The sequence below is a fragment of the Mustela erminea genome, chromosome 7 (genome assembly GCF_009829155.1).
Source record: "Mustela erminea isolate mMusErm1 chromosome 7, mMusErm1.Pri, whole genome shotgun sequence".
NCBI classification, from domain to species: Eukaryota; Metazoa; Chordata; class Mammalia; order Carnivora; family Mustelidae; genus Mustela; species Mustela erminea.
Window position 1 is genome coordinate 140,827,385 of NC_045620.1, and position 14,052 is coordinate 140,841,436.

The 14,052-nt window shown below is 61.5% G+C and overlaps 1 protein-coding gene across 14 annotated transcripts in view; it reads left to right on the forward strand.

Moving 5' to 3' along the window:
- The window catches only part of MYT1L (myelin transcription factor 1 like), a 392,068-nt gene extending 378,597 nt beyond the window's left edge, over positions 1 to 13,471 (forward strand). For 10 of the 14 annotated variants that reach the window (XM_032353449.1, XM_032353451.1, XM_032353453.1 and 7 more), the window contains 4 exons: positions 1,037 to 1,128; positions 7,231 to 7,340; positions 11,214 to 11,357; positions 11,679 to 13,471. In XM_032353449.1, coding sequence (XP_032209340.1) covers positions 1,037 to 1,128; positions 7,231 to 7,340; positions 11,214 to 11,357; positions 11,679 to 11,819 — 487 coding nt within the window. In that variant the 3' untranslated portion in view covers positions 11,820 to 13,471. The remainder of the gene's footprint in view (positions 1 to 1,036; positions 1,129 to 7,230; positions 7,341 to 11,213; positions 11,358 to 11,678) is intronic. The other 4 variants (XM_032353455.1, XM_032353459.1, XM_032353462.1 and 1 more) reach the window with 1 other exon arrangement.
- Positions 13,472 to 14,052: the final 581 nt, after the last annotated feature.

The following is a 14,052-nucleotide window of genomic DNA, read 5'->3' on the forward strand; positions in this document are numbered from 1 at the left end:
GCTGTGAACCGTGAGAGGAAATCTGCGTGGACATACTTAGGAAGCGTCTGCGCATCGACGTAGGCAATACTTGTGTTGCCGGCAGCAGTGTAATCCGCACTGTGGTGGGCTCCGGGAGGACACAGGTGGAGAGCTCTGGCCAGGGGCCGCCTGGCACCTACTGACGGATGAAACGTGTAGGATGGAAACACACATGTAATACTGGACACACAGCCACGTGCTTGTGTGTCATTTCCATGTCACGAGGGCCAGGGGTCCCCTCAGGTGGTGGCCGGTGAGGGGGAGCCCCCAGGGCAGGCGGGATGCAGCCCAGGCTCAGGGCCATGGGGGGTGCCCAGGGTTCAGAATCGTCCTCCACGCATGCACAGCCCGAAAGGGAAGGACGGGGGAGCCGTCCTGGGAACACAGTCGTCAGCGGCTCGGACCCGTACCCAGGGCAGAGAGCACCCCCAGAGGGGCCCGTGTTAGCAACGTGCGGGCAGCGGGCCTTCTGCAAAGAGGCTGCAACCTTGATGTTGGCGGCAAATGTGAGATCATGGTACTGGGGTCCTGTCTGGGCGCCTGCACCCACCCCCCAGTGATGTACCGGGGCAGGAGGGGCAGGAGAAGCTGGGCTGAGTCTGGGCTGAGCTCATCACCCGTGCCTCCTCCATCTGTATGTCTAAAATCCGATCCTCCTCCAGGCCGTGTGCCAGTCCGGCACTTGCCGTAGTCGGGACGATGTCTAAGGCCAGAGAGTTGCTCCCTCCCAACTCCAGGCGGCCCCGGGAGCACACGGTGAAGGGGTGTCCTCTCGGCCGGCCCCAGAGCCTGGCTGCCGCGATTTCCTCGGAGGCCCCATTCGGCCTGTGTCCCCCCAGAACTGCCCTGAGCCCACAAGCAGAGACAGCCGCCCTCGTGTGCGGGGAGTGGGCCAGGCCGCATCCACCACACGGGCCCTTTGCCAGCAGCCAGCCTGACCAAACGCCTGCGCGGCCCTCCTCGCCCGACTCTCCTCCTGAGACCCCCAACTCATGCCGCCTTGTCTTGTCCCCAGCTTGTCGGGATGCCCACGAGCCACATCGGCCATGAAGAAGGCGAAGCTGTCGGGAGAGCAGATGCTGACCATCCGACAGCGGGCCAGCAACGGTGAGCGCCCCTCCCCTGCCGGGTGCCGCAGCCTTGGCCCCGACTCCTCGGGCGCGGCCAGGGCCCCTGACCCACGGTTGCGATGTCTCTACTTCGAAAGCTGGGGCACGGTCATTCCGGCCACAACTAAGAAGCCTGTCCCCTCGGCTGGGGGGGGGGGCCCAAACCCATCACTCGTCGGGACCCCTAACAGTCCAGGGATTTGCTCCCCAGAACTCCGGCAGCTCCCTCTCGTGTCTCGGCACCCAGGTCCTCCTGCAGGGCCTGAGTCCGGGACGCACTACTGTCCCTCTGTGCTCAGCTTCCCAGTCCTGACCACTTGCAAGCACCCCTCCCACCACATACCTGTGGGCGGCCCGGGGTGCGGAGTGCAGGGTCCCCCGGGGTGCGGAGTGGGGAGGGCAGGGGAGCTGCTGACTGGGTGCTGGGGGGACCCCGTGGGATGTCCCTCTGGGGCCTGTGGGAAGAGCATCACAGGCGACCACTCAGCAAACTGGGCCTTGAAGGGTAGGAGCGGGGACCCCTCCTCAGCATTCAGAGGCCGCTGGGAGCCGGGAGCCAGCGCGGAGCCGGGCTGACCGGTGCGGGGCCGGCCAACGGCGAGCTGGGGTGGCAAAGGCCCGGGACAGGCGCCGCCCTCCCTGCAGGCTCATCAGAGCAGCAAGTACCGTGGGGCCTGGGTCACGCCTGGGCAGAGTCCCTGGACCCATCCCTGGAGCCCCGTGCCCGGCTCCTCCCCCGTGGACCCGGGCCTCATGCTTAGGCTCTACCTGAGACCGCCGCCCTCGCAGGAAGGCCAGGGGGTCTGGGGCCCCTGATGTTCATGACAGGTCCTGACCACAGCTCGGGGCCTCTGGGTGTGCCCAGCACTGAACAGCCCTTCCTGTGTGGCTGGCCACGGACAGAAGATGGCCCGGGCCACAGTGTTTGCATCCTGCCGGCGTGGACACCAGTATCCCGGCTTCTGCTCGAAGGGCACTGGTGCCGGAGGCCAGAGCCCGATTAGAGGGAGCGCTGCCCCCAGACGTTCTGGGACCCCTGGGCACCCACAGGCCTGAGGCCCCACGTGGGACCGCCGCCGTGACATGTCAGGCCCATCCTCACCGCTCTGGGCCATCACAGGGCAGCGCTCATGGCCAGGAAGATACCGCCACCAAGACTCTTTCCAGCCCACCCTGCGTGGCCCATCACCCCAGACAGCCCTGCGTCCACGCGGACTCCGTGGGCCAGTGGGTCCGCTTGGTCAGCTTCTGATTCGTCTGGGAGGGAGGCGGCGGGAGCGGGAAGGAAACACGGGCGGATCACACACAATGAGGAGGGGCCGTCCCCTGGGTGGGCAGTCGTGGCACACGCGTCTCAGGGCGTCAGAGGCCAGGTCTTGCCCGAGGGGCAGGGGAGTCCAGAGTCCTCTCTCTGGCAGTGCCAGGCACGCAGCTTCAGAACCAGTGAGCTCTCGTGGATGAGAACGGTGGTGTGTACCGCCTCCCGGGAAGCGCCAGGACGCCCCGTCCCATGGGGAACCACACGCCCACTGGTCTGCACCCCGTCACAGGAGGCCTGATTCAGGGCTCAGGGCCGGAGCCTGGCTCTCTGTGGCAGGCTCCGGGGTGCATGTGTGTGCGGCGAGGACACTTGTGTCCCAGAGCCTGGGTCCAGGCCGCAGCCTGTCGCTTCCCCCTCTGCGCAGACCTTCTTCACACAGGGACCAGAGTCCTTCCGGAGCCCACTTGGTTCGGTGCCAGGGCTGTGGCGTGGAACACGGACAGTCCGGACCTGCTCGCGCCGCGTGTGGCCAACTCACGGGCAGCGCGCGCTGCTACTGGGAACGAGGCCTGAGCACCCCACTTTCCTCAGCAGCTCTGCTCCTCCTTCAGAACCTGGTTGTGGTGCTGCCCTAGCTCTGTGTCCCTCTCGCTGGCTCTCGTCGGGATCTTGAGTGTAGGACCCTCCTGTTGCTTTCACACATCCGTAACGAAGGTGCCGGAAGCGTCCCTCGCTCCACGTCCTGGCCTGCACTGAGCGACAGGACCTCAAGGAAGCCTCCACTCGGTCGCAGAGCCGTTGCGGCCAAGCTGCCCCCGCGCTGGGCTTCTGGCTCCTTCTGTCGAGTGTGCGCCTGCTTGGAAAGGAGCAGTTCTAAGTGCCCTTGAGGCTCTGAAACCCCTTGTCCGTGCTTCCTGCCCTCCTCCTCCCCCTCGTTCTGACTCTTCAAGCTTCAAGAAGAGTCTGATCTCCTCCGCTCCCACACAAGGTCGCTGTGATCTCGTCTCCCAGAGCAGCCGCCACTCCGAAGCCCCTGCTGTCCCTGCCCCCCGGCTCTGTGCTGGTTCTTCATTGGTTTTTACCAAGAAGGAAATGAGATAATCCCTCCTTTTGCCTTCCTATATTCTCGTAGAGGACAGGGTGCTGGGGGAAGGGACTGTGACTTCTGTCACCTGCGCAGGCAGTTACAAACGTCTAGCTCTCCCTGAGCCGCCCGAGAGGAGGGTGTCGCCCTGGGACACAGGCATCCGTGAGCTGGCCAAGGCGCTGGCTCCGGGGCGCGCCACTTTCTCCCTCGCACTCCCAGGTCTGGTGTGCTCCCCTGTCCAGGAGCAGGCCTTGTGCTGAGCCCTGGGGCCCTCAGGGGGTCTGAGGGGCAGATGCACATTCATGGCTTTAAGGAGATTCATTTCCAGACACTCAGATTCCTCTCGATTCCTGAACCCAGGGGATGGAGGGTCCGTCCACCTCTTGCCAGTTCTCTCCCTGCCCCTTATGGTGAGCTGCCTGCCCCACCTTCTCGGGAGGGAGGCTGCAGAGTTGGGCGCAGGTGCCTCCTGGCACCCGACAGGAGCGGCCTTTACGGCCGGGCCCTGTGGGCACAGCCCAGGAGGGCCGGCACGCAGAGTGAGAGCATGTCTCGGGGAGCCGTGTCTGCTCCCGTTTCCCAGAGACGAAACCTCTGACGCAAGCCCGTCGGTCCGTCCAGTGCTCCCAGAAGGGAAATCAGAGATGGGAGGGCGTCATGGGGTCCCTGCTGTCATTTTATTGGGCTTGAAACGACCTCTCTCAGGCAGCCGATCTGACCTGCAGACCGGCTCGGTGACGGTACTCGGCTTACGCAGCGGACGCCTCTCAGGAATCCTATGGACTGAATGTCTTGGCCCAGGTTCGGATGGACACATATTTAAGGCTGTGCAGCACACGATTTTGGAGATATATAAAACTATTTAAATTTAGAATAAGAAGTTTAAAGGATAAGACATAAAAAGGAACTCTGTTTTTAATTCTTTAATTCAGCAAAAAATGAGACCCACGGCACTAGACCACATGCTGTGTTTTTCCTCTTTCTTTTCTTTTTAATGAGTTGTCAGCTCCCAGCACGGAGTCAGCAGGACAAAAGCAGCCTGTGCCACTTTTCAGGTCGCTGAGCGCGCAGCCCACGGAGCTCGCAGGTCTCTGGCTTCTCAGACTCCCCGGATGTGCGGCGGGCGTCTCCAGCCGCCACCTGGCAAGTCCCGCTGAGTCAGGGGTCTTCGCACTGAGAGGAAGTGACCTCTTACTCCCGCTGTGTCCGAGGCGCACTTTGCAATGGAGGGTTGGAAGGACTAAGAAAATTCTCATCACGGAACTGTCACGTGGGAAGATACGGATTTCTATCCCACGTCCACCACGGATCAGATGCCGGCTACAAGCCCCCAGCGCCTCAGACCCTCCGCAGGGCGGTTCAGAGATGCGCCCCGCCCTCCGGAGCCCTCGTCCCAGGTCGTGCGACCTCTGACCCTGCTTCCGGGTTGGTTTCCGCAAAGTTAAAGAGCAAGTAGTCACCGTCGTAGAATGGGCCTCTGAGACGCCAGCCACCCTCCGGGAGACGGCGTGCTCCCCTGGCGCTCCAGCGGACCTGCTCGAAGCTTGCGTCTGCCCGAGTCCTGGCCCAGCACAAAGGTGTCGACGTTCCGGCTGTGCTGGATGCTTCGCGTCCCCCAGCGCCGTGGGTGGAGCACATCCAGCAGCCCGGCAGAGATGACCCACAACGTCCCCCACCGGTCTCTGGCTTTGGGGTGACCTGGCGATCTCCAAACCACCCGTCCCGAAACGAGGTGTTTGGTCTGGGATTCCACGCGTCCACGGCCGGCGCCCGCACATTCTCCTGGTGCTGGGACCCGGCAGGCGTGCGGCGCCGCCATCACCATTTGCGTCGGGGAGCGACCGAAACCAAATGTCCCGACGGGACGACACAGAGGGTCCAGAGCAGGCGGTCCCTGGAGGAGCCTCCCCAGCCTCCCGCGCAGGATCCCCCGCCGCGGCCTTCGCAAGCCACAGCGCGTCTGCTCCTGACACGCATGGCCACCGTCCGCGAATACAAGTCCGCGCTCTTCTCTGACGTCTGTAGGAAACGGGTCCGTTTGCCGCTCGCTTTCCTGTGGGCAGCGCGTTCGTGTGCACCGCGGTTAGCAACCCCCTGGGGGCTTCTGAGCGAATGAGGAGCGGCGTCTGTCAGAGGAGCGTGGCCCTGGACGGGCCGCCAGACCTCGGGGCGGGGGCAGACAGGACAGGCGCCGGGGCTTCCAGAGGCCGAGACCGCACAGCGCGCCGATGCGGGTCCGGTGTCGACGGAGACTCACGCACGCGGCGGAGGCAGACGTCTAGGGCCGTTCGGCCTGAAAACCCGAGGAGGGATGACATGAAGAACCCGCTGGGAAATGGGGTCCAGCACGGCCGGGCTCGGGGCCACACGGGAAACAGCGGCTGCACCTGGACCGTTTGCAGCTTCGAGGACCGCGTGGCGAGGCCCACTGGGGGCAAAGGCTTAGGAATCTGCACCCTCAGGCCTCAGCTGTGGCAGTGATGTCATCGCCGCCCCCCCTCCCAGCACAGGTGTCCTGCCTTCCTGGTGTCATGGCCAACTCGCTCAGCCCGATTCCCAAAGGCAGGAAACTGCCGCCGCCTCGTGGTCACAGGCCGGAAGGGAACCGTGAAACAGTGCGTCCCCGAGGAAGGGCTCGCCCCATCGCTGGAGGACTTCCTGGGAGCTGAGAACCGCTTCCGAGGAGGCAGCTGATGGCGACTCCCGTGCCGGGGACACACACCCAGGGCCTCTGTGATGGGCCACGAGACCCAGGCTTGGAGTCGGCGGGGGCGGGGGGGCACAGCCATTTCCTCTGGGCGGGAGGGTGAGGGGGGCTTGGCGGGCTCAGGGCCCATGTGTCCCCAGGGTCTCTCTGGGGGACATTCAGCAGGAAGGACCCGCTCACCTGGCCCCTGCAGGGTCTGGGTCTTGGGCCTTCCCTCCCAGTGGCCGTGCCCCTTCTGTCTGTAGAGCCAAAAAGGGCGTCTGCCTAGGCTCTGTGCCTGTCCATGGTTTCACAGGAGCGTCCCCGCTGCGCCCTGTGACCCGCATCCCGGCTTGTCAAGGGCGGTGGCTCCGCGGACGTCCTGCTCTTCCTTGAGTAACTTCTGCCGCGTGAGACCCGATGGCCAAAATGACCCTGGGTCCGAATCTTTCCTGCCCGGCGTGTCCTACTGCCAGCAAGCAGCCTGGCCGCCTGGCGAGGCCCCCGGGGCACACAGAGGCTGCCACCACCCTACCGGTGTCAGTAGAAACACGTTTCCACGTTCAAACGGAGGAGGAGTTTGCATCAGTGAGAAGTCCTCCGTGGGGAGACCCCTTCGGAAGACGCCTAAAACCCGCCGCCGCTGCCACAGTCTTCCCTGCGGTGTGGGCGGAGGTGGCCCTGAGCACCCGCGGTGTTGGGGGACTGACACCCCCCCCCCGCACTGGCAGCAGAAAGACATACAGGGAACAGAACCAGGAGGCAGGTGCTGGGCTGCAGCCCACTGGGGGCAAAGGAGCCGCTCAGGGCCGGGACTCTGGTGGGCCATCCCGGGAGACCTCACCCTGGCCTGCCGGCGCTCGGCCGTCTCCTCCACGGTTCGGGGCCGTGATCACGAGGAGGGCGGTGGGAGGGACGGACGGACACACAAATTGTCACTGTTACTTTTTTTGAAATCCAAGAATATATTTTTTCCAGCACATTCACTCCCAAATAGAGAAGAGCAAGGAGAAGTAGCTCCGTGCTCAGGTTCGGTAGCCGTAACGCAGCCCCGTCCCCCGTGCAGGCATAGAGAATGACGAAGAAATCAAGCAGCTGGACGAAGAAATCAAGGAGCTGAACGAGTCCAACTCCCAGATGGAGGCCGACATGATCAAACTGAGAACTCAGGTAACAGTGTTTGAAGCCCCCGACGGCAGCCGCACGTGCTGGCCCGGGCCCTGCCAGCCGTTGGCCTCAGGCCTCTCTTGGCTCCCTGTACCTTGCCCCCTGCACCTCACAGCCCACATCCTGCTCGCTGGCTGAGGCCAGGGGCTGGGCGGCAGAATGCCGGGTGCTCTGTGGCCACTGCCGCCAGGTTCGCACTGTGCACCCATTCGCGAAATGCCGTCGGTGAGCAGTGCTGCAAACACAAGGCGCCCATCCCTGCACGTGAGCTGCCTTCCTCCCCAGACACAGCAGGCGCTAATGCCCTGTGGTCATTGCCTTAGAAAGAGAGCTGACATTCCCCAGACAAGGGCAGGCCGGCCCCAGGGCAGGGTGGAAGATTGTGCGCTCCTGCAGGGGCCTGGCCCACGTGTCCAGGGACGGTGGTGGGGGGGGGGGGGGTGGGCAGCCTTTACGAAGCACCTACTGGGTGCCTGAGTGTGGGGCTGCGGTGCATAGTCCTACTGTGTGCTCACCATGGCGAGCCAGATAAGCACCCTCTCCCTCGTATTATACACGTGGTAACTCCTTCAGCTAAGCCAAGGTGGATGGCCAAGCTGCTGCCTCTCAGTCTCCCATCCCTGAGTCCCATGCAGTGCCCCAGGCTCCCTGGCACCTTTCCCGGAGCAGCCCAGGATCCCGGTGCCACATGGGCTCTGAGATTAGGCCCTCACGGCACCGCCATCACAGCCACAGGTAAGGCGAGGCACTTCTATCCTGGAAGAAAGAGGGGGTCCGTGCGCCCCTCCCTGCAGACCCCTCCTGGCCGCCGACAGTGTGGCTGGCAGGAGTCCAGGTCTGGCCCAGCCTCAGACGCCAGGTCGTGGTCACAGCTCTGCCACGGGCTGGTTCTGTCTGCTGGGCGCCCCAGCTCAGGGAGGCGCATCTCGGTCTGTGTCCCTAGCAGAACGCCTGAAAGGGAGCCCGTGGTGCCCGTGAGTGGGAAGGAAGCCCAGACGGCGGGCGCTCTCTACTGGGCGCGACTGTTCTGGGGGTCGCTCTCACACCCAACTCCTCGCCCACAGCAGCCCCATTCCGTGCCGGTCGCGGGGTCGGCACGCTCACCTGCCCAAAGGCTCACCTGGCACAGGTGGGAAGTTTCCGTAGCATCTATCCACATGCACGGCTGCGATCAGCCCATGGCTGGGGCTCTCAGGAGGGGCTGGCCCCGAGAGGACTCCAGGGCCAGCCACACAGACCCCCGGGAGTCCCCATCAGCAGCGACGCATTTCACCGGATCCTGGGAAACGCCGTCTCTGACGTTTATCCTGCTCACAGGGGCGGCAGCCCTCAGACCTCAGCACCTCCGGCCTCGGCACCCTGGGGCGCAGAGCCCCTCTTCTGTGCAGGTGCCGGGCTGCAGCCTGCCGGGCGCCCACTTCTGAGAAAGCGCACTCGTGCCCCCCGGGAAACGAGTCTGCTCCGCGGGGCTCTCCCATCCTGGGACCGGGGTTGCCCTGGGGGCTGCCCCCAGGGACAGGGGCCCGACCCAAGCTCCCCAGGGCCCCCCCAGACGCGCTGGCTCCCGTCACCCCCGCCAGCCCCAGTCGCTTCGTCCCCGTGTGGGTCGCCACAGGCCGTACATGGCTTTTTGACATCGACGTGAATACGTGCTTCTCCAGACATGGGCTTCACCTCAATGTCAAAAGTGAATTTTAAGTGTTGCTGTGTGTTCTCGCTGTCCTGGCTGAGGTCCCTCTAGGGACTGCCCTTCTCTGACAGGCCAGTGTCTTCAAGGGACGGGAGGGTGCTGGGCTGTGTGGTTCCCAGGGCCAGAAGGGCGCAGCAGGTCAGGACGGACAGGCGGGGTGAGCCCCCGGGACTCAGGGTCAGCTCCGCCGCAGAGTGCTCCCACCCGTTCCCTCAGCCCCCGGCAGGCACGAGGCGCCCACGGACGACGAGGCTGTGGCCTCCATAGCCCATTTACCCGTCGGCCCCGGAGCACCTCTGCCTTCTAACCCCTGCGCCTCACTTATCTCAGAAAGTGCTGGAAGGTTGAGGTCTTGAAGCAGGGCTTTCTGCGGCCCTCACTCCAGTCCGGGGGCAGAGCCCACAGGGCAGGACCTTCCTTCATAGACACCTTCGACCAGAGCCAGCGCGGGCCTGTCTAACGGCATTGCCGCAACAGCCAAACCCATGATGGCTCTAGCAGAGATTAGAGAGGACAGCGTCTCCCTCCTCCACTTCCACAGCCCCTCCCCGAGCAGGAGCAGGGTGAGCCCCGTGCTCTCACCGCTGGGGACAGGGAGACGGGGGCTAGGGGCAGGGAGACAGAGTCTGGTCAGGGATACAGGTCCTGGGGCAGGGAGACAGGGCCTGGGGTCAGGGAGATAAAGGCCAGGGGCAGGGAGACAGGGCCTGGGGGCAGGGAGACAGGGCCTGGGGTCAGGGAGATAAAGGCCAGGGGCAGGGAGACAGGGCCTGGGGTCAGGGAGACAGGGCCTGGGGGCAGGGAGACAGGGGCTGGGGTCAGGGAGATAAAGGCCAGGGGCAGGGAGACAGGGCCTGGGGGCGGGGAGACTGAGTCTGGGGGCAGGGAGACCAAGGCTGGAGGCAGGGAGACAGGGCCCGGGGGCGGGGAGACAGGAGCTGGGGGGCCAATCCAGGAGGTTTCGGGGTATCTCACTATAGTTGGGACCCTGGCTGGAACAGAAATGCGGAATGACCTGTGTCTTCTTGAGGCAAACACTGTGCACGCCTCTTCAGGAGTTGCTCTTGGGATAAGGATTGTCATTTCTGTTTTTGAGAACAACCCAGAACAACCCACTGCCTCACCTAGCCCAAGTGAAGCCAGCAGCACCCCACTGAGCCCTACATCTTGGCCCCTGAGAAAGCACCAGGCAGGGGATCCCATCCATGAGAATCGGGGTTGGGGGCTGACGAGGTGCAGGTAACTCAGGAGAAAGGCAGCTTCCAGGGAGGGACTGGGGTTACTTTCCCATTTCCCGCCCTAATGGTGTCCTCGGTCCCCACACCCAGTTGGCTGTGTCCTGGCTGTGTGTTTGCTCCCTGAGGCCCAGGCAGGTCAGGGCAGCTCCCCTTCAGCCCTGCGCACCGGGCTGTCAGCCCTGGTCACCGGGCTGCAGGGGGGCAGGACAGCTAGATTCCCTCTGGCCAATACCAGGAAGCCAAGGAGGCCCGCCTGGAGGCAGGTGTGAGGCCGGTCCTCACCTGCAGATAAGGAGGGCATCATCGGAGGACCGGCAGGACCGGCCGGCCACAGTCATGAACACAGGGCTCTGGGCACCTGTGACCTAGACGGTGACCCGCCTCCCAAGTGAACTACAGTTCGGGACTTAGTGGCGGCAGATTTAGATCTGGGCTGGAGGGAGTTGGCCTCGACCAGGGGTCAGAGTGGTGGACAGGGAGGTCAGCCTCTGACAGGCCAGATAGCAGAACTGGTGAACGTTGAGTAATAGTGGACAGGGCCGGGAGCCGCTCCCCAGAAAGACGAGCCCCACCATCCAGTTACCGACCTTTCCATGGAATGAATCAAAGCGTAAACACCAAACCCTTCAAATGATCAGCTCTGGCCGAGGAAGTCTTTTTTTTTTTTTTTTTAAGATTTTATTTACTTATATGACGGACAGAGATGACAAGTAGGCAGAGAGGCAGAGAGAGAGAGAGGAGGAAGCAGGCTCCCTGCTGAGCCGAGAGCCCGATGCGGGACTCGATCCCAGGACCCTGAGATCATGACCGGAGCCGAAGGCAGAGGCTGAACCCACTGAGCCACCCACGCGCCCCGCACGGAAGTCTTTTTGTTCCAGCAGAAAGGTTTTTTCTTGGCACGGGGACACCGTGTCCCACCTCCTGTTACATGTCCCCCAAATCTGTGCGTTCCAGATCACCACGATGGAGAGCAGCCTGAAGACCATCGAGGAGGAGAACAAAGTGATTGAGCAGCAGAACGAGTCTCTTCTCCACGAGCTGGCCAACCTGAGCCAGTCCTTAATTCATAGTCTAGCTAATATCCAGCTGCCACACATGGTAAGTGACTAGGGGCGCGACGCCGGGCGCCTGGCGCCCCCCGCACTGCACGGCGTGAGGCAGATGTCCGTCTCTGTGTCCGCGGCTCTCCACACTGTGGGTGGCTGCGGTCACTGCCCCAGACGGCACCGCTGAGCGCTGGAGGTGTCGGGGGGGCAGGGCCCCTGCACTCCGTGGGGTGAATTCCACTCTCGGCCCTGGTAGGGCCGTGTCCGTAGCGTAAAGACAGCGGCGTCCTGCTGTGATGCCCTTTTGTGCTGATGTGAATTTTCTATTAAGAAAATGAAAGTTGTATATGAACCACTATTTAATATCTCGTAGGATCCAATCAATGAACAAAATTTTGATGCGTACGTGACTACTTTGACGGACATGTATACAAATCAAGACCGTTATCAGAGCCCAGAAAATAAAGCCCTTCTGGAAAACATAAAGCACGCTGTCCGAGGAATCCAGGTGTGACCGTCTGCGGGAGGCGGGGTCTCGCTTGCATGGGGCCCCGGGCTCCGCGCTGCCAGACGCACCGCGAGTGTCAGATTCTCATTTCTGTTCGAAACAGTGTCATGCTTACGAGACTTCATGATGATTTTCTGTCTTGCTTTAAAGATAGTTCCCCGCAGAATAGTTTTTGGATACATTCCCATTTTGTACGTTTTCATATGCGCTGACGTAGTGTGACGTTTCTAGCTGCTAATCTCTGCACACCTGGGGGCTGTGTGTTTCTGAAGAGGTGAGCCCATCACAATAAATAGAGTGTCAATTCTTTTTAATGCTTTAGTGATTCAATGTTTTAGTATTTTGAACTGAAATGGACAAAAACAAACAAAAAAACCCACAGCTTTGAATGATCATGTGGTGGCCTTGCAGCCACTGTGGAAACACCCTCATTTTGCCTCATGTTGGAGGATTTTATGGAATTAAGAAATACATTTTGTGTGCATATTGTTTCATAGCAAGAATCGGTTGCAAAAAAAAATGCTTTATTTTTGAACAATGCTTGGAAATATTATGTGATTTTTTTTGTTGTTGTTCGTTTGTTTTAGGAGGATGGTGTATGGTGGGGGCACTAAGTGAGGTTTTTTCCGAGGAAGTGGTATATGGATTCACTGTAAGAAATGAGATAAGTAATTTATTGTAAGACGACATCAAGCCGTGGGAATCTGGCAGAAGATTCCAAGCAGCTGAAACAGCACTTTTAAGTTCACTGCTGAGCATTACGTGGCGGGACTCTGGGCACATGCGCACAGACAGGGGCTGGTGAGAGGTGGGCCTCGCGGAGATGTCCTGTTGCGGGGTCCGTAGACGTGGGAGCAGCCGTCCCCATCTTCCCGAGCGCGTGCTGCCCCTCAAACTGTCCGTCACGGCCATGGCGTGTGTCCCACAGAACCTGTGTGCTCTCGTTTATGTTCAAAACTCATTTAAGAGTGTTTATGCTCCCCCCCGCCCCGCTTTTAAAAATGATCACTGTCGTCGTGGCTGTAAATCTCTCTCCCCATCTGGGTGAGGCCCACGGTGTGCCACTCCGTGACCACGGTACACGCCACTCCGTGAGCTACTGCACGCGCTTTCCGCGGGGCTGGGGGGCTGAAGGCAGCGCAGCGGGACCCCCGGGCCGAGGCTGGCCCGGCCCGGCCCCGGCAGTCCCCAGAGCCCGGCAGTCCAGTCCCCAGCAGAGCGCGGCGCAGGCGACCCTCCTGTTTCGCCTCCCCCGGAGACTGGGTGGCCGCGCGGCATAGCCTTGCTGTCTGATCTGTCACGACCTACTCTAAGAATGAATGCAATCAGATTTTCAGAGTAATTCTCTACACTTGAGCACTTTTTTGCTTTACACTAGGTCATCTTAGACTCGCCTACACTTGGAGGTTCCATTGTTTTCTTCCAGTGACTGCACTATGTGTACGCGTCAGACCACTTCTGATGGCCGCGTCCCCCGCCCCTTCCGAGTAGTCCCTAGGACGGCGTGTTGTGTTTTCTGGTGTTGACTTGAGTTACATGTGACAGCGTCTCTTCCTTCTGTGTCTTGATGGTATGCAGGAAGTACAGAAGTACTTTAAAATTTTGTTATGAAAAAAAAAAAGATGGGTTTTGTAAAAATTTAAAAAATATTTTTAGCAGAACAGGACTTACAGGGTCATTGTCCCCACAACGTGCCAGTCGACTATTTGCACTTACCTTGTCCTCTATATCCGTACGGAGGTGTGCAATTCCTGGGGTCAGCGGCCTCGCGAGGCTGGCCCCGACGGAGGAGGGAGCCCGCACGGCTGACCCGACGATGTTGCTCCGGGAGATTACAGGGATCCCACAGCAAACTCTCTGATACAATCCTCGACCTCGGTGTACATATGTGTATAAGTCAGCGTCCGTCCCGGCGGCACTTTATGCGGCTCACTGTACAAGCGCTTACCGTTTCCCACGAGGACTTGAATCACGAGCTGGGACGACGAGCTGGGCGTCCCCGAGAGCGCCCCTTCCTGCGCCGCGACGCGTGGTAGCTGCCGTGCTCAGAATTGCCTTTTCGAGAGCTGAAGCCAGGTGCTTCTTGTCCCCTGATGCCCGGGACCCCGTGGGGGGCCTCCTGCAGGGGCCCGCCGGTCCCTTGGGCACGTATGCATTTCCCCCGCCGCGTCGTGTCTCAGCTTTTTGCCGATATAGTAATGCTTTTCGTAGCGTGGTAGGTAGTGTCAGTTCCGGACTC